Source organism: Hordeum vulgare, chromosome 3H (assembly GCF_904849725.1).
Source record: "Hordeum vulgare subsp. vulgare chromosome 3H, MorexV3_pseudomolecules_assembly, whole genome shotgun sequence".
In the NCBI taxonomy this organism is placed as follows: domain Eukaryota; kingdom Viridiplantae; phylum Streptophyta; class Magnoliopsida; order Poales; family Poaceae; genus Hordeum; species Hordeum vulgare.
In genome coordinates this window covers 300,405,232-300,425,876 of record NC_058520.1, presented here as the reverse complement: position 1 = coordinate 300,425,876, position 20,645 = coordinate 300,405,232, and the positions used below count along the sequence as shown (strand labels likewise).

Genomic DNA, 20,645 nt, shown 5'->3' with positions numbered 1-20,645 from the left:
TTGTAAGGAATGCTACTAAAGTTCACGACTAGGTAATCGAACCCCATACATATCAAGTATGACACACGTACGCAAGGCATACCGATATGTATAGATACATCGATGGCATCACAACATAACCATAAACATACAAGCTTTCTTTAAGAGGCTCGGAAGAGCCACACACATAATATTACACATTAAGGGTCTGACGACCCATAATAGCAGTCATTCAGTTACAAGCCAGTGGAAGAGTTTAAAACTGTCTGAGTACAGACAGGTGCAACTAAAGGGGCACATGGCCTGACTATGCTACAGACCCAACGTAGGGCCAGATCGTAGCTGGGACACCAGCTACTCGTCGTCGTCGATGTCTACGAAGAACCCTCCTTTAGGGTCATTAGCAACCTCTGCAACATTTATTAAGCAAACATGAGTACGAAGGTACTCAACAAGACTTTAGGATAACTATCTACTCATGCAAGGTATCAAGAAGGTATTGTGGGGTTTCATGCGGAAAGCCAACATTTGTCTCGTGGCTAGACAACTTGCATTTTTCAATAATTTTGACAACTTGATTTCTCGCACACGAGTCCACTAACACCAGAACAATACACTATCGTGGAATCATTCCGTCTCCAAACGGAAATGTTGTCCACGACACTCACGCTTATCTTGACAATTTTATGAGTAGCCATTGAAGTTATCTATGAACAACATATGTCTCCAAGTAGTCCATATCCGCGGACGCGGCTATTCGAATAGATCATAACCCTGCAGGGGTGTACTTCGTCACACATGCTCTCGCCACTTATCGCCATGTGCACGTCATGCACCTCGGCAACCTTCAAGCGGAAGCCCATCGAGGGAGTCGGCCACGACCGTTAACCACACTAGTACCTAGTCCAGGTTTATCGCCTATCTGAGAGTAACCCGTATGGAAGGCCGGCCGAGGTTTCCGCCACGGCCTCAAATGATGTGCGCAGGGTTCCCAAGCCCACCATCCGGGTGCCACTTGGTACACCGTGCCACTGCCTACCGCATCACGGCCCACCTCTCAGGTCAGCACCATGCACGGCCTCCAGCATTACTATAAACACCAGAAACTACTTGCAACTCCTGGACCGAGTACTAAGCGATTAATAGGCCGAGCGGGGTCATATTTCAGGGCCCAGCATGTGGTCGTATCTAGTCTTGGATTACATACACGGAACTCAGTTCCTAAGGACGGTTCCAATGAAACAACCCGCCATGTACTCCTACACAGCCTTTCACCGGTACCTTTACCAAATCAGATTCAACACACAACCTTTGCTTACCGAACGCATTCTCACAATTTTGTTCATCTCCCAGATGACAGACCATACACAACTCTAAGCATAGCATGCATAGCAGGATAAGGCACATCATGGCTCAAGCAACTAGAAGGTATGCTAGGTTGCAAGGTTCGGCTATTTACTGTGACAAGGATAGGTCATGCAAAGGAAGTGGGTTCAAGTAACGTGGCAAAAGCAGTTGAAGCATTTGATCCTAATGCAATAAACAAGTGCAGGAGCAAGAACATGGGATTTATCGGGATGATCAAAATGGTTGCTTGCCTTGTTGCTCAGAGGAGGGACAATATCCGTCAGACGGATATTCGGTGGAATCCGGGGGAGCGGAGCCTACCGAAGGAAATGACAACAATCAATATCAAGCATATGCAATCAAGATGATGCATGAGCATGGCATGAGAATGCAAGGTGATAAACTAATATAGCCAACATGTATTAGGTTTGAAGTTGATTTGAATCAAATTCAAATATCACTTCAAACGAGGTATTCTCAGATACCGTTTTAATTGATTCGACCTGATGCTCAGATCAACTTGATGTTATCATGCAGGGGATGACATGTTAAGTTGCTCGTTTGTATTTAGAACAGTGTTTGACCATGTCAAACATAATGAAATTCAAATATTTTCCAAATTCCATTTATAAAGCATTTATAAGGATTGACTTATTCATTAATCTACATGTTTGGGTTATGTAACTTTTCCAAACATGATTGAAAATAGCATATTCAGATTCCTTGAATTTTTCTGATACTTTTTCATATATAAATTATTTTCATTGGAGGTACAGATTAATTTCTATGAATTTTTGAAGTTTTAAACATTTCTGGAATTATTTTTATACTGGAAAATACTTTTACTGCATCAGCATGACATCAGCAGGTCCAACTGGCCGTTGAAAGTCAAACCTGACCAGTGGGACCCACTGGTTAGTGTCTCTGGTTAGTTTTAGATTAAGATTAAACTTAATTAGCTGGTTAATCTTACTGGACCCACATGTCAGTGTCTTATTAATTTATCTGATTTATTTTTATTATTTCTAAACTATCTAGAGGCTGGCCCCACCCGTCAGTGGCTCAGGCCAGCTTAGATCCACCGGCGGCGAGGTCGTCCTCGCCGGCGGGGAGCCTCCGGCAAGCACCAGAACGTCGGGGGGCATCGGAAACGGCGCACAGGGGGCCAAACGCTGCGCGGAGAGCACCAGAAGAACGGCACTTCTCCCGCGGTTCCATTTCTGCACTTAGCCGGGGCTGATCTGGCCGGAGATGACGCCGGCGACGAGCTTGGCGGCGGCCAAGGTTCGGGCGTCATCGAGGCCATCGATACAGAGGGAGTTGCGCACGGGACATAGCTCCTACGACATCTATGCGACGGCCTGAAGCTGTTGGTGCCCTCAGAAGGACGAGCTGATCACCGGAGGGTTACCAGCGACGAGCTGCAGCGGCTGATCTTGTCGGGCTCCGGTGGAACTAGGCCTAGAGGAGGGGATCGACGGGGAGATCTTAGGGGAAATGACCGCATTGTCACGGGGAGTGCAGTGGTGGCGCTAGTTTGCTCGGGGACGGCCTGGAGAGGGAGAACGCCGGCGACGATCTTCGGTGACCTGAGGAAGAAGACGACTGCTTCTCGTCGTTTCATTGCATCTGGGCGTCGGGCTCGTGGCTAGGGAGCTTCACGGGGATGCGGCGGAGCTAATGCGCGGCTCAGAACGAAAGAGGGAAGGCTAGAACGACGGCGAGCTCGAGCTCTGCTCAGGCTCCAATGGAGGCAGAAGGAGGGAGGAGAGATCCGAGAGGAGGGGGGAACTGGTGCTGGGAATTGATAGCCACGGGCTTGGGGAGTTTATCCCCGAGCTTGCCAGCGCGAAGCGGCGGCCAGGCAGGCCCACAGGTGCGTGGTCGCGCCGGAGTACGCGGCGGCCACCTCCTCCTCCTACTGGCGAGGTGGGAGATGACCGGAGAAGATGAGCTGGGCCGGCTAGGCGACAGGTAAGGGTTTTCCCATTTCTTTCTGTTTTATTTCTGTTTTAATTGTTGACATTGATCTACTATTTATTTCAGCTCAAAAAAATTTGTAAAAGCTTTGTTAAGCACCCTAGAATATTTGTTGGAATATTTCCAACCATTTCCAAAGTTTTCAACATTTTTGAAAATTTAAAGTTTCTGATTTCAAATTTAAAACTTGAAACGAGTAGCTTTTTGCATTTAGTTAAAATGCTTAAGGTGTCAAGAAAATGGTTTTCTTCATTGCTCATTTACTTTCATGATTTATCGGAAAGTTTGAACTTTTCTTGAGGCCATTTTGGGTTCATTGATTTTAACTAGTTTTGAGATTTCCTTTATTTGAAGAAGTGGCTAGGGTTTGATTTTTTCCTTCACCTCTTTCTTTGTTCTTGTTGAAAATTTCTTAGATGCAATGCAAAGATGACATGAGCACAAGACTAACTTGCTTAAGGTGTCAAGGATGTGACACAGAGTCGCCTAAGTAAATTACTGCTCCGAATGTGCACGAAAAGTCACATTCGGAGACTTAGCTACGACCCAGAGACGCCTAAGTAAAACTCGCTCCGAGTGTGCACGAAAAGTCACAGTCGGAGACTTAGCTGTGACCCAGAGTCGCCTAAGTAACAACTCGCTCCGAGTGTGCACGAAAAGTCACACTCGGAGACTTAGCTGCGACCCAGAGTCGCCTAAGTACAAACTCGCTTCGAGTGTGCACTAAAATTCACACTCGGAGACTTAGCTGCGACCCAGAGTCGCCTAAGTAAACAACTCACTCCGAGTGTGCACAAAAAGTCACACTCGGGGACTTAGCTGCAACCCAGAGTCGCCTAAGTAAACAACTCGCTCGGAGTGTGCACGAAAAGTCACATTCGGAGACTTAGCTGCGACCCAGAGTCACCTAAGTAACAACTCGCTCGGAGTGTGCACTAACAGTCACACTCGGGGACTTAGCTGCGACCCAGAGTCGCCTAAGTAAAAACTCGCTCCGAGTGTGCACCAAAAGTCACACTCGGGGACTTAGCCGCGACCCTGAGTCGCCTAAGTAAAAACTCGCTCCGAGTGTGCACCAAAAGTAACACTCGCAGATTTAGCTGCGACTCAGAGTCGCCTAAGTAAACAAATTGCTCCGAGTGTGCATTCCAAGTCACACTCGGAGACTTAGATGCGAAGCAGAGTCGCCTAAGTAAAAAGCTTCCTCCGAGTGGGCACTCGAGATACAATCGGAGGCTTAGCAGACCCTCATTGAGGCTCATGTGGATGTGAAGACAACCGACACCTACATGAGTAACAACTCGCTCCGAGTGTGCACGAAAAGTCACACTCGGGGACTTAGCTGCGACCCAGAACCGCCTAAGTAACAACTCGCTCCGACTGCGCAGTAAAAGTCACACTCGGGGACTTAGCTGCGACCCAGAGTCGCCTAAGTAAAAACTCGCTCCGAGTGTGCACCAAAAGTCACACTCGGGGACTTAGCCGCGACCCAGAGTCGCCTAAGTAAAAACTCGCTCCGAGTGTGCACCAAAAGTCACACTCGGAGACTTAGCTGTGACTCAGAGTCGCTTAAGTAAACAAATTGCTCTGAGTGTACATTCCAAGTCACACTGGGAGACTTAGGTGCGAACCAGAGTCGCCTAAGTAAAAAGCTTCCTCTGAGTGGGCACTCGAGATACACTCGGTGGCTTAGCAGACCCTCATTGAGGCTCATGTGGATGTGAAGACAACTGACAATTACATGCTCCGCATGTTTGCCCAAACAAAAACCACGAGCCAAAATCGTGCCAAAAAAAAACTCAGCGAAAGAAGAGCAAAAGATCCGATTCGAATTCAAATTGGTTCTACTATCAGTCGGCTCGGTGTGAATCAAGTTTATCCACACCAAGCCATGAATGTACCGGCCAATAGCAGTGGCCAAAGTTTAATACAGACTCCACTCGGCATACCGAGGTAAATGTGCGTTCACCATAAACTTTATCAAGCGTCGCCGGGACTGGTAGGCTTCACAAAGGTGTCGAGGCCGATTCCATCTGCAATCCGAGTGGCTGTGTCGAGGAAGGTCTCCATAAAATCTTCAAATCGAAGCTTCTTGGTGTTGGCGACCTGCAACGTCTTCAGCTTGTCTTCACGGGCTTCCTTGCAGTGCACTCGGACCAGAGACAGCGCCACGTCCGCACCACACCGAGCGGCAGACTTCTTCCATGCCTGCACTCTGCTTGGAACGTCCTCCAGTCGAGTCATTAACTCCTCTATCTCATTTCGGGAGTCATCTTCAGGCCACGACTCCTTGTCAATTCGGCCGACAACTCTTCTCAAGCGAGCAATGAAAGGGCCCACCCTATTAAGGAGAGAATGCACTCGGAACATGTCCCGGTTAGCTTCATCGCCGAGTGGGACATTCGGAACAAGCGACCGTTCAATTTCGGTTGTTTCGGCCTCAACGTCCCGACAGAAATCTGCAAAGAGTAGACATGCAGAAAATAAGCGCGGAGTGAACTCCAAAGTCAAAAAGCACTCGGCAAGAACTTACCACCAAGCAGTGCGACCATCTTCTTCGCCCAGTCGCCAACGTAGTTCTCCTGCGCTCTGCACCGAGTGTTCATTACCTTCTGCTGGCCCATCCCTTCGGATCTCTCCCTCTTCATTTTTTCTACCTCGGCTATCAGTGCCTTGTTAGCCTCCCGAGATTCCTCCAAAGATTTCTCTGGGTCAGCGAGAGGCGTCTTCACGCCAGCCAGGTCATTCACAACCACCTCCAAGTCCGCAGCAAGTTCAGTTTTCTCAGCCTTCAAAGCATTGTACGCCGATCCCATTTCACAAGTCTTCTATCAAAGAGACACAAAGGGAGGATCAGACACATTCAACAAGGAAAAGTCTTGACAGATATGACAAAACAATCAAAACTCAAAATTCTTCAGACCCCTGCCGATGCAAGCAATCGACAACGGTCTCGGGGACTACACCAAGTGGGTTCACTGAGAGTGACCCCACTGGTATGAAGCTCGAACAGGTCGGTTCCATTGAGCTCCATAGCAAACCCACAACACTATGAGTAACACTACTCTCGAAGACCACACCAAGTGGGTGCACTCTGCGTACCCCCACTGGTACCATTCGGGCAGATCAACTCTGATGGAAAATACATATAAAGTCAACTGCCGGTGCAAGAACTCGACAGAAGTCTGGGGGATTACACCCACTCGGTTCACTCGGAGTGAACCCACTGAGAAATCAACCTACTGTATCCGAGTATCTCGCTGAAACCCCCAGTGGGTACCAAGAAGAATGTAAACACTTATTGGCGCACTTACTCAGATATCAGCCCGAAGCTCCAAGCTCTTCTGGTACAGAGACGCGATGGAGCCGTATGCTCCCTTGGCGTCGCCTACCATCAGCTCCACTTGCACCATGGCGTCCTTGGCGGCTCCTACCTGATCCTCCGGGAGGCGTCAGGCATCATATTGAACAGCCGACGGACCCGGCGTGGCAGAAGGCTCCCTGGGCATCCCGAGCTCCGCTCCAGTCGGTTCCGCCGTGAGAGCCACCGTCTCAGTCGGCGGAACGCTCATGGCGGGATTGGCAGCAGGTTGGATAACCCCAGAAGCAGGCGCCAAAGCTGGTTCCGACCTCCTTTGGTCGTCATCGTCCAGATGGATCACCTCCGAGGGAAGCCCGACTGAACAAAATAAAAACACAGAAAAAGGTCAAGATCAAAGAAAGCACTCGCGAAATGGTAATACAGCTCTCGGAGTCGTGACAACATACCTTGCTGGGACGTGGCGGCGTTATCGGTGTCCATGGGATCATCATCCTGACGCCGCAGAGAGGTGGCGGAGGTAGTAGCTCTATTGAGTGAAATCCACTCAACGGGTAAACATGAATTCCCAAAAAGAAGAGTCCAATCGGATACTGAAGGAAGATGGAAGAACAAGACACTTACGCTGAGGCAACTGGAACAGCGATCCTCATCCGAGGCAAAGCTTTCCCTGGCTTCGACCCGCTGGGTTTAACTACCTTGGACAGCTGATTCACGGGCTCGGCATAAGCACCCCTAGTTCTCTTCACACTCCGGGCACTCGGGGCCACGGGAGGAGCCGGCGGATCATTCGGGGCCGCGGGGTCATGACGGCGCTTGGTTCGGTGCTCTGGTGGTGAGGGTGACGAGCTCTGCTCTCCACTCTCCTCCTCCTTCTCTTCCGTCTCCTCCTCCGTCTCCCCACTTTCAGAGACGTACTCGGCGCTATCCGCGCTGCATTCCATGTTGCCTTCCTCCTCCTCGGCTGGATTCCCATTCGAGACTGCAGAATGCCAGTTCGTCCACTCCTGCACAAAACACAGTCGGCAACGTCAGTCAGCGAGACAAGAAAAGCAATAAAGCTGAGAAGGTTAAAAGCACTCGACAACATGTACTCACCTCATTCGGAGGAGGATTTTCGGTGCGGAAGGGCTTCACCCGCTGAGCTCCCACGAGGTTATCACACGTGCCTGTGATGCTGAGGACCCACGAACTCACAGTCTCCCCGCTCACATCCTCTGGATCAGACCGAGTGGTATCCGAAGGCCCCGTATAATGCCACATAGCATGGTCTCGGGCCTGCAGCGGCTGGATACGCCGACCCAGAAAAGTCTCCAGCAGGTCCATGCCGATGACTCCCCTCCGGACGACGGCTATCAGCGCGTCGACCAATGGCTGGATCTGGGTTCTTTCTCCCTTAGAGAGCGCAAGCTTCCTGGGAGGGCCCGGACGGTCTAAACTGAAGGGTGGTAACCCACTCGAAGCATTCGGGCAGGCAATGTCCTGGCAATAGAACCAGGACGATTGCCAGTTCCTAACTGACTCGGATAGCTGGAGGGAGGGATAGCTACTCTTTGTTTTCTTGTGAAAGCCTAACCCCCCGCAGAGCTGGAGGATTTGTGTCTTATCATCCGACTGGCTAAGCTTCTTAACAGTTTGGTATCTAGCGGAGAAGACATATTTAAAGAGCCCCCAGTGGGGAGGGCATCCTATGAAGCACTCATAGAGGGTGACAAATGCAGAAAGGTGAGCTATCGCATTCGAAGGAAAGTGGTGGAGCTGCGCCCCGAAGTAATTCATGATACCTCGAAAGAAAGGATGCGGAGGCAAGGAGAAACCTCGGGCCACATGGCTGAGCAGCAGAACGCGCTCCCCCTCCTTCGGCGTCGGCTCCGTCTCGCCTTTCGGCAGCCTCCAGGATTTCTTGGCGACCATGCCATGCTCCACCAACTCCAGCACGTCGTTCTCCGTCACCGAGGAGGGGAGGAAGTCCCCCTTGATCCTGCCCGCCGGCAACGCCCGCTGCCGCCGATGAGTGGAGGCCGCCCCCTTCTTCTTCTTATTTTGTGCCTCGAGCTTGCTGGTCTGTCCCTTCATCATGGCGAGGGCGACGGATCCACAGAGGAGGAGAGGAAGGAGGTGGATAGAGGTGCGCAAGGAGTTGCGGGAGAGGGCGAGATTAACGGGAGGAGGATGAGCGGCGCAACAGGAAGGTCCGCCGGCGAAGCTTTAATAGGCCTCCGACTGAGTCACCTACAGGTGGGCCCAAGATCTTATCCCCCCAACCGGCTGCTGCAAGATTAGTGGAGAAGATAACGGCGCGGTAATCGAGGAGGCAAAACCTACTCGATGGCGATGTCGTCATCCCTGCTGAGCGCGCGGCAACCGAAATTTGATGATCCCGGAAAATCTGGCGTTGTCAGTTTGACCAGTCACGTCGAAAGATTCCGCGGAAGCATTCGGTCCCTCACGGTTCGTTTCACTGGCATATTCACTCGGATCACTAGCTGAAAGGATTAAATGGATAGAGGCAAACAAAGCTAAAGTCACCTCAATACCAGTCGGTTCCAAACTCCAGACATCACTTCATCATTCCAACCCCGATCCATTTGGGGACTAATGATGGGGTTATAGTCCCAGGGTAGGGTCATAGGTCTGCCCTATAAGTCCTACCCAAGGACTACCCTTCATAGAAGACAAGGCCCTTAGACAGTTCCACTGAACTAAGGGCGCCCCCGTCATCCAGTCGGCGACGATCCACTCGGAGCATATCTGACGTACCGACTGGAATCCACTCTGTACATCGTAACCTCCCAGCAGGGCAACAGTCATATGTTTTCATACACCATTATTAGCATTTTAAGCTTATGTTATTTGTAACGTAAGCATTTACTCGCCACTATTCCACCCCTGTCCACTGGGCCATTATGAGGGGCAGCGCACTCTATATAAGCCGCCCTTCACCACTGGTACGGGGGTTGGCACTTGATGTAATCCTTTAATTCACTCGACACAAAGCTCCCAAGAGCACTGAGGTGTAGGGCTTTTACCTCCACCGTAGAGGGGCCTGAACTCATACATCCTTGCCGTAGCTAAGGCTCTGCCCATATACTTTCGTACCCCATACTTCTACTGTCAGACTTATACCCACGACACCTACCTTAAGCAGACCTCTATCGATCGGGTCTTCCTCTCAACTGGGCCTCATGTAAGCCGGATTTCTTAGGACATGCCTTCTTCTTGTCCCAGCATCAGAGTAGGCCTATTTCTACGAAGGCCTCCCGATATTGGGCCTTCTATGTTTTAGTGACGACCAAACCACGGTCGGGTTATACCTTCGGACTATGGGTTTATTTATGAATTTGCTAGGTCTTGTCCGTGGGGTATATCCCCAACAATGAGTCCTAAGCTAGGCGTCTTTGAGCAATGGTAACATGGACACATGATTTTACCCAGATTCGGGCTCTCTTAAAGAGATAATACCCCAAGTCTTGCTTTTGATTGTATTGATATGAGGTGTGGTACAGACTATAGAGTACAAATATCTACCACGCTATTGTTGTAATGAATATGAGACCATCTATTCACTAGCCTAGCCTCAATTTATATAATGCATCGAATTCCTAGGGTTAAGAGGAGTCCTCATCTAGTGCGCCATGTCTTGTGGAGTCTTCCTTGTATGAATCATGGGCCTCCTGAAGTGGCCCATTAACGAACCATGATAGGGGTCTTCCAACCCACCTGGTCAAGAGATGACGTGGTGAGTACCCCCTAGTCCAGGACTCCATCAACGTAGAACATGTTGGGCTCCCATGCACCCTCCTCGTGGTCGGTCCTCGGCCTCCTTCCAGCGACTTCCTTCAGTATCATGGTCGTTGCCCTGCCCGGCACCTCCACCCTCTTCAACCAACGGTTTATGGGGATGAGGTCCTTGGCATCCTCGGCACCGTCCTCGACATGTGTTCCTCCTCCGGTTGGTCCTTGTCAGTTAAGTGCACGTGAGTTAGCAAAGTTGTGATGATGATTGACATTTGCATTAATCAGTTGCAGTTGTTGTTGATTAGTGGTAGTTGCATTTGGGTCGTGCTATGATCAGATCTTAGCAATGCACGAGTGCAACTACCAATGATTAGTGCTACTATCAGGTCATGACAAATGCACATGCTCAAATTTGTCCTACTACTAATTTCCAGCATTCAGATTTGTCGTACTAGCATGTACATGCATTATCCTAAACTGATCATGCAATCACATCACACCTACTCATCAAGCACACACACACCAATGTAGCAATATACACAACTAACACCACCAAATTAGCAATAATCGACTTCACACAACAATGTGCCATGAATAGACCAATCTACCATGAGTATCCTAGGTACTATCAATGTGGCAAGAATAGAGACAAATGCATCAATCATGCATGACTCTAAAGGCAACACTATTCTCATCTAAGAAGTAGCAACATGTGGATTGTTCTGATTCAACCCAAATAGAGTGGATTTGAATCAGATCAGATCAGGTCGAATCGAATTTAATGGGAACAGTCAAATCTATCATTACCATCACCATTATACAAAGTATGCAAAGAACTCTAACTGTGAACTCATCTACAAGGGGGGGACAAATTGAAGCTTACTGGAGCAGGTGCCGGTGCAGCGATGGTCCATTGAGGAGAAAACCCTTGTGAGAACAGGGGTGCCGTTGCCGTAGATAATCCGGCCATTTCGAGGGTTGGCACTGTGGTTCTCGTCACACGCCGCCTCGAAGAAGAGCGTCATTTCCTTGAGCAACCCTCCGCTTGCACCTTTCATAGGGGAGAAAGCCCATGAATGGAGGTAAACCCCTTTAAGAGGGGCCTGCCATCATCGCGGGCGGTGGGGTCTATAACCCCTCCGTTGACGAGCCGAAGAGAATAGGCCTGACAACGGTGGCGTAACCGAAGCGTGCGGCGGGGGTGGTGCATTGGGTCGTAGGAGGGACGACGATGGTGCATTTTCCCTGCAGAAAGTGGACGACGATAGTGCATTTTCCATGCAGAAAGAGCACGACACCCGGAGAACCGTGTTTAGATCCTGACTGGAAGAGGCGATGCCGACAATCCACCTCTCCTGGATGAGGTTGCTGTCAGTGATGATGGGAGTGGAAGGGGGTGCAGCGGCGGTTCCGCTGTCGGAGATACTGAAGGGGCGGTGAGGGAGAGAGATCGAGTGTGTGTGTGAAGTATCGTGGGAGGTGACTGGAGAGTGCATGGGGAGTTATGAGAAGTCTCATCATCTGACATGCTTCCCCACAAGAGCAGCCCTCGCCATGCATGGCTCGAGCGACAGCCTGGCTCGCTGAAAACATTCGATGTTCCCGTTGATGCAGACCTGAACTGTGGGGACCAAAAAACAGATGTTGTCCACTCAACCAAACAGGCGAAAACATCCAGCATGGACGCGACCGAGGCTAAGGCTGGCCATAGTGAAAGTAACTAAGGTAGTATCATGTAGTTGGGACTAGCAAACATGATGATGTGACAGACAATTAAAAAGAGAGAGAGGGTTAGAGTAACATAGGTAGATACCGTAACATGTTAAATGTTATGCTACTATGTGTCATGCATGTCAATAAATAAGATCATCTATGATACTACTTTACGATATTATGCACTTTGAAAGTAGTATCATACAATAGTATCATATGCATGATACTACTATATGATACTCCCACTATGGCCAGTCTAATGGAGCCTACGAAACGTGTCCGTGCAGAGCATAGTCATTTGCATGTATGGCCTCAGCCAGACTACTCAGCCATAGATGCACAAACACCAAAAATGTGCCAGTAAACCAAACAGATCCTTGGTGATGTATGATTTTACTATTTTACAATTTGACGGTGCGATATTTTGTATGTGTGCACTTTAATTATGCGGAGGCTGGGTCTGGGGTGTATGCTCATTATGTTTTTATCCTCTTACTAATGATTCATTTCGAATTACTAAAATCCATTAAAAAGGAAAAATCACATGAGTTTCCTGTCATTTGGTCTTCTATATCGCGTAAGCCTGATTAGGTTGTGGCGTCTGTTGAGACCTCGTCAAAAGTTGGCTATGTCACAGCCATCGACCTGGCATAAAATACAGGTTTCCATTGAACTTTCCACGCAATTCGAGCTTAAATCAATCCGCGCACGCAAGCTAATACGACCAGTTCGTAAGAACACAATAATTTACTGAATAAATCATAAAACCAACCAACAGCAACTCCTAGAACCAGCTAAGACTAAGCATCAACAGCAACCGCGTATGCAAACCACCCACTTTGTCGATTGGTTCGTTGAAGAATTGAACTACAAAACTTCTTTCGGACGCATACAACTTACACGACAGTCATTGACATCATGGAGAAGAAGAAGAAAAATGCAGAGGAATATGTTTATCTATTTTTCACTGACCTTGATCAAGCATCAGAAACAAGTAATATAAACAACAAGGGAGAAATTTGTTTTTTTGCAGGTCGATCGATCTGCTCTGTGCTCTTTCTTGCCTGAGCTACTACTAGTAGCTAAGACAAGCCGTAGACGAGGTGCAGGTAACGGTCCTTCATCCACTTGAAGCTCTTGCGGAAGGAGCCCTTCACCTTGCCCTCCATGGCGTAGGCTTTGTACACCGCCACCCGCCGCTTCCGCTCCATATCCGGGTCACCCAGCGCCAGCCACCGCCGCTTTGACTTGCTCCTCTTCACCTCCTCCTCCTCCACCACCGTCGTCACCTGTCCTGCTCCGGTGCCATACTCGTACTGGTACTGGTATGACGGCCCACTGCCGCCGTAGGACAAGGACCGGAAGTCCGGCCGCGCGTCGCCTGTATAGAGCTCGATCTGCATGCGGCCGCTGGCGTACGACTTGGAACGGTAGCCGCCGTCCATGGCAACAAGAAGCAGCGGCAGGAGGAGACGGGATTCTGTTCCTTGCTTGCGATGGTTTGTTGGCGCCGAGCAAGGTAAGAGTAGTAGGAGGAATGGGGGATCAATTAAACAGCAGAGGGAGAGGAGAAAGTGAAGCGGTTTGGGTTGTTGGGAAATTGTGGCCGGATGCAATGAAACGGGCATGGTTTTGTCAACCCTCATGGAATAAAACCCCAATTGCAATTGCATGACATCAGGAATTGCCGACTTGCGTGAAAGCCACTTGCCTTGTTTTTCTTTTAAGAAAGACACTAGGAGCGTCCGCCTTTAAATTAATAAAGTCACCGGGCAGCATTCACAAAGTTATCAAGTACAACAAATTATAGAGTTCAAGATCACTCGTAACGACACTAAGAGCCGCCGAGCTAAGTCCAAAATTAATAGGTGAGGAAACATAAAATAAAGGGAATTGATTTGCGCCGGCGCGTCGGCCGAAACTTTCGATCGGTCGTGCGTGAGCCGTCAGATCGAACCCTGTTTACCTGTCAGATCGAGTCATGCAACAAAAAATATCGATGATAGCAAAAACAAGGAGCGATGTAGCAATTTTCGGCCAGACGTGCAGCAAAATCATCGTCGTCGTCGTTGCGAGGTCGCAACATGTGAGAGCCCGAGACACACGCTCCAGAAGATTCCCCTCTTATTCCGTTGATGCCGTGTTGCTAGATTGTCTGTCGCATTCATCATCACATCATGTGCATCATCTGCATTGCATCGGCAGTCCATTGTCGTCAGTTTTTAAGACTTGCATCCGTTATTAGTTGCCGGTTCTTGCCGTGTTCGTCGTTGACACTTTCGAGACCAACCACACTCACACGCGCCCGCGGCATCGATATGATCTTGTTTTTAAAGGTGTCCAGAAAATATTCTTGGATTAGGTTGAAAGTTGGTGTGCGGTCTTATTTTAATGTAGATAAGCCACCTACCAAATTTCGTCGCAATCGGAGTTCGTTTGATACCCACACGGTCGATCGTAGCGGCACTGTCTTCCGTTTATCGTCAGACGTTTTTCGGCGTTTAAAATATCGTTGCCGGGCTGACAATCTCCCCTCTCTTCCCCAGCTAAGCTAACCCTAAGCCCCTCCGCATCCGGAGCCGTCGGATCGCGATCCATCGGTCAAAAAACGGAGCAAATCCCCTAACACTAGCCCTGTTTTCTATGAATAGCACCTAACCCTAACCCTCCTTGTTTCCCGTGCTAACCCTAGCCCACCCGGAGCTTCCCACCTCCCATCTCAGGCACCGCAGCCCGACAGGCCCATCCGGGACCCTCTCAGGCCCATCTGACCGCCGCCGCACGAGCTCCCGAGCTGCTGCAGCTCGTGCCCGAGGGCAGGAGCCCCGAGCTTCGGTGCAGGCCCGCAGATTCCGCGCCTCAAGCCCGCGTCGTCGCGTTCTATGCCCCGCCGCCGACCGCAGGTCGCCGGACTGCGCCATCCCACGCTCACCGGAGCCCCGCGCAGCCAGCCCGGCTGCCATGGCCGCCGCCATTTAGGGCCGCCTAGCCCCAGCTCGCCGTCGGCCCCGCCCCATCTTGCCGTCGCCGCCCCGGTCCGGATCCGGGCAGATCCGGCCGGTCCCGCTCCGTTCCCACCCGCGCCTCCCTGCAACTCGCCGGCCTTGCCATGTTTCGCGCCGGCGCACCGCCATGGCCTCGCTCGGGAGGTAGGGGACGAGCCCCGCTCGCCTTACCTCGTGCGGCCAGCGCGAGGCTACCAGCGGCCCAAGCTGCAGCTCGGGTGGGTTGCATCCCTCCACGAGGCCCATCTCCTGCGACCTCGCTCCAGCCGGCCCGAGCCTCCACAACATCGAGTGCCCCGTGGGCCGCCTCCCTCTGTCGGCCCAACCGCCTCCCCAGCCTCCCCATCGGCCCAGGCCACGCAGGTGAGCCCCGCTATATCCAGCGCCCCACGCGCATTCTAACTATGCCAGGCTTGCCTCTGTTTAGGCCGAATAGACAAGCATGATTTTCAAACACACGTAGATTTTAAACCGTGCCCCGGTTCGCGACAAGTTATATATGTAAAACATGTAGATTTTTGCGTAGAATAGTATTTTCCAACTCCCATGCATATTTAAGGCTGTTAGCTGTGCTGTTTGCATCGGTTTGCGTGTCGACATGTTAGAAACGGTTTATGTCGTAGTTAATTAACCATAGCTCGGTTAGAGATGAGTCATATATGTAAATGGACTAGAACGACGAGTAGAATCAGGTGCACCACTTTTTTTTTGCCATTTAACAAACATAAAATATGGTTAGGACAAATATGGACCGATTACAAAGTTAACGCGTGGGGTCCTTTCGGAAATGCTATATGTCGTTTCTGGCCTCATTTAAAATTCCTAGATAGATAGTTTAATTGTGATTCACCCCTTGCCATGTTTAACAACATTTAATATTGCGGTGTAAATAAACGGGAGTGAACTAAATAATTCAATGTGGTGTTTCGTCAATATGCAACTCATTGCATATTGAGGTTCACTTAACGTGTAGTGTTTGATTATTGTGAATTTCCATGCCATGCCTTGCATAATTCAAATGGTCATGCATCATATTAGGGTGTGCATTATATCATGTATGTGCCGTGGTGAATATTGTGTGTTGATTCTTGTTTCCGTTTGCTTCGTCTTGATAGAGTTCCACATGCGTGTCGGAATGTGAGGACCCGTTCGACTATGTCGGTTCGTCTGCTTCACGGAGTCGTTCTTCTTCCAAGTGTGATCTCTGGCAACATGATCATTTCCCTAGATACCACTACTATCATTGCCATGCTATTTGTTTCGTTTCTATCGTTATGTCTCGCTGCCTACTACCTGTTAAATATCAGTCTCCCAACATTGGTATGAAAACCTTCAACCTTTTTACAACCTAGCAAACCACTGATTGGCTATGTTGCCACTTGCTTAACCATTAGATAGTGTTGCTAGTTGCAGGTGCAGTCGCTTTCATGTGATAACATGGGTTCCTTATTATATCACCATATTAATTGCTATTTAATTCATTGCAGCTATATACTTGGTAAAATGTGGAAGGCCCGGCCTTTCCAGCCTGGTGGTTTGTTCCACCTTTGTCGCCTTAGTTTCGGCTACCGGTGTTATGTTCCATAAATGAGCGCTCCTAACATGCTTGGTGTTGTTATGGGGACCCCCTAGATTCTCGTCTCGGGATAAAGCACGTATGGCAAGGCCCAACATTGACACTATATTTTCCCAACATAATAATTATGTTAAATACTTAAAAACATAGGGCGTCATGAACCCGAAGAGTAATTCAACATAATACAGGGAGGACCAGTGCTGATGGTGCTGGTCCAAAATAGAGCACCTTGCGGGGCAAACCCGGCGCAACTCACGTGATGTCTATCAGGCCACTATATGTGTACCTCATCCATCGTGTCCTGAGAATGAGATACGCGGCTCCTACCGGTATCTCGACACGCCGAGCGGCCTTGCTGGACATGTTTTACCTTTATCGAGCGTGTTGTGCGAGGGATTCCGAGGATGCTTTGGGTTATCTCGATGTTTAGGTTTTCCAATAGGAACCTGAGGAGATCACGGGTTTCCCTAATCGAGGACATTCAAGTGCAGCGTGTGGTAGTTTGTGATGGACTAGTTGGAGCACCCCTGCAGGGTTAAATATTTCGGAAATCCGTGCCCGCGGTTATTTGGCATCGCGGAAACTTTGTTTAACATCCGGTTCTAGATAACTTGAAGTAAGCTTAACTAAAACTTGCCACCTGGGTGCGTAATCGTGACTGTCTCTTTCGTGAGCTCCTTCTCCGATCGAGGACACGATGGTGTTATGTCTGATGTAAGTAGGTGTTCAGGGTCATTCATTTGATCATCAGTAGTTCACGTCCGCTATGCGTAGATCACCCCCCTCCTGTTCTTATACTCGTAAGTTAGCCACCTCAAATAAGTACTTAGTCGCTTGCTGCAACCTCACCACTTAACCATACCTAACCCATTAAGCTTTGCTAGTCTTGATACCTTTGGAAATGAGATTGTTGAGTCCCTATGGCTCACATATTACTATAACACTACTTGCAGGTACAGCTAAAGGGTTACTTTGACGTGAGCGCGCTGATTGTGCTATTTGGAGTTTCTTCTTCTTCTTCATCATCGATCTAGGATGGGTTCCAGGTCGGCAGCCCAGGATAGCAAGGATGGGCGTCATTCTTTTATCTTTTGTTTTCGTCCGTAGTCGGACCCTACTCTTCTTCATGATGACTGCATATGGTTTATTTATGTGAATCTTATGTAGCTTGTGACGCGTGTAAGCCAACTCCTTATACTCATCTTTTCACTACATGTACTTGTAACGACATCCATTCTTGCGAAACGACGAGATGCGCTTCTATCCCTGTCGAGGCCCTCGCGCCAAAATAAGGATAGGACCACATCTTGGGCGTTAAAAGTTGGTATTAGAGCAGTACCGACCTAGGAGCCCCCTTGATTGATCGAACTTGGCCGAGTCGAGTCTAGTGAAAAACTGCTTTGAGTCTAGTTATATATCGGAGAGTAGGATTCTTTTTTCTCCTCTTATATGCTCTGGTGAGGAATTTTGACATAATAATTTTAATTCTACTCCTCTTCTCACTCAAATTTGTTTAAGGATCATGCGGGTATTTTTGGAATCTATATGATGTCGATGTGACGGAGTTCTGTCTTGGTGGCTCTTGCCGTGTTGATTTTATTCCGGGGAGTTGAGCTCCAGGGGATTCTTGAGCACATCGTTATCATTGAGATTTCTTAGTATCTCAGGATGAAGGATGTTAGAAATTGCCTCAATACTAGTAGTGGCGAGATAACCCCGGCATCCCCAGTATTGGTGCAGAGAGTTCGGGGGTACTACCATACTTAGTATCGCTGTGATTACGAGGATCTGAGATAGATGAAGTTCCGAGATACTGGTTATGTGTTGACAGATCTGATACACTAGACGGGTAGATGCTAGGAATTGAGTGATGAAATTCTCCTTGTATCCATGGACCCGATTGCATGACCAGAAAATTTCGGGAGTTCTTAGGTGGGAATTCAAGTAGTTACTCATAGGACAATCTTCCAACAGATGTATGATGTGAGGTTGGGGTTGAAAATCTAGTGGTTTTGTTTGTTCACGGTCGTCTTACAGCGGTTCTCATTGTGTCTTAAAGAGTCCTTTGTAACGACTAAGATGCGGTCCTTTCCTATTTAGGGAGCGATGCCCCAAAATGGAAAGAAGCGCATCTATGCGTTTCGCAAGCAAGATAAACATAGCACATACATAGTTTAAGAATGACAAATAGGGAATTGTTTGCCATCTCACATAGATAATATCAGAGTTTACATCCAAACATTTATTCAGACAAGGTAGTTCCGCTACGGACTACATAACATGAGAAAAAGGCTATGCTATCCCACACGCTTGCCCACGATCATGATCACGGCCTCAGTCTTCTGGATAGTTCACGTACAGGCGGTCATTCTCCTCATCGTACTGCCACACCAGCTGTGTGCCATCTGGATCACCTGTGTCGGGCATACCTGTACCTGTTGGGGTGTTGAAGTAATCTGTGAGCCACGGGGACTCAGCAATCTATGACCTTGGTACCGAAACTAGTCAAATTATTAGGTGGGGAAGGATCAGTGTTTTAGGTTGCAGCATCCTAAGCATTTATGGTGTCTAATTTACGAAGATCAAATATATATATGTGGTGGTCTACGCGAGCGGTCGAATACTAGGTGATCACTAACTGATCCTGAACACCTACTTACATCAAGCATAACCCCACCGTGTTCCCGATCGAAGAGAGGTCTTCGAAGGGGACAGTCACGGTTACGCACACGGTTGGCAGTTTTATTAGAATTAGTTCAAGTTATCTGTAACTGGATGTTAACAAATAATCCATGTTGCCACATAACCGCGGGCACGACTTTCCAAAAGATTAAACCTCTATCACGAATCGCGTGATCTCGTCGGATTCCTTAAAGGAAAACCTCAACTCTTGGGAGAACCAAAGCTTCACCGGGATTTCTATACGCAATATATATCACTAAGGTAAGACAAGACTAGCAGGACCTCCCTCGTGTCGACGACCCCGATAAGAGCCCCGTATCTTAGTCTCAGGACACGACGGATGGAACTAGCTACGAAAACCAAACCTCAAGTTTCCTTGTGGTGGCCCCGCAGGCAGACCAGTTTGGACCAACACTCATGAGGAGCACTGGCCCGGGGTGTTGGTTACAATCCTCGGGATAGCTATTACCTATGCAAATTATTATTAGGCGATTAGCAAATTAAAACCAATGTTGGGTCCTGCCGGACAAGTCTTAACACTACACGACTTATCAAGGGGGTCCCGATAACAACCCCAAACGTGTTAGGAGCGATCAGTTATGGAATCAAACACCGGTAGCCGGAAACTAAGGCGGCAATAACGGAACAAATCACCTGGCAAAAGGCTAGGCCTTCCGTCATTTACCAAGCATATAGGTGCATTAATTAAATAGCAGATTTAAACATAATGATATCAAAACTCATGTTGTCACATGAGACAGCTGGCACCTGCAACTAGCAACGCTAACATTAGAAGTTGAGCAAGCCTACTTAGCCATTCAACATTAGCTAGGAAGGGAAGGTGTTTGGGTTTCATGGCCAAATCAGGAGGCAATTATATTAAGTGGTAGGCAACAAGCATATGATGAAGGAAACGTGAATCTAAGCATAATAAAGCTAGTTACGGTATCAAGGTCACGGTCATCTTGCCTGTGATGTCTTCAGCTTGGAACTGCTCTTGTTTGTCCTGCATGTACTCTCCCGAATCCACGTACTCGCTCTCCGATCCTAGTGCTATCCAAGATAAAAATAACAGCCAGTGAACAACAACACAACATGATGCAACAAACACATGATGCATGAGATGAGAATGAAGCATGCATCTCTATTCTAGTCACATGCATATGCATGAGAAGAAAAGACAAACTTCTGGATAGAACTTCACTCTAAGCTATATTTACATGCATGAAGATGACATAAACAGGTGCATCACGAGAAAGCGATGCAAAATCATATAAAGAACGTTGGGAACGGAGCTACGGATCAA

General features: G+C 48.7%; 1 protein-coding gene across 1 annotated transcript; it reads right to left on the bottom strand.

The window, feature by feature from the left end:
* Positions 1–12,795: 12,795 nt before the first annotated feature.
* On the bottom strand, positions 12,796–13,707 carry LOC123439892. The gene has a single exon (XM_045116515.1). The coding sequence runs from the start codon at positions 13,702–13,704 to the stop codon at positions 13,159–13,161; it is 546 nt and encodes a 181-aa protein (XP_044972450.1). The 5' UTR covers positions 13,705–13,707; the 3' UTR covers positions 12,796–13,158.
* Between the last annotated feature and the right edge of the window lie 6,938 nt (positions 13,708–20,645).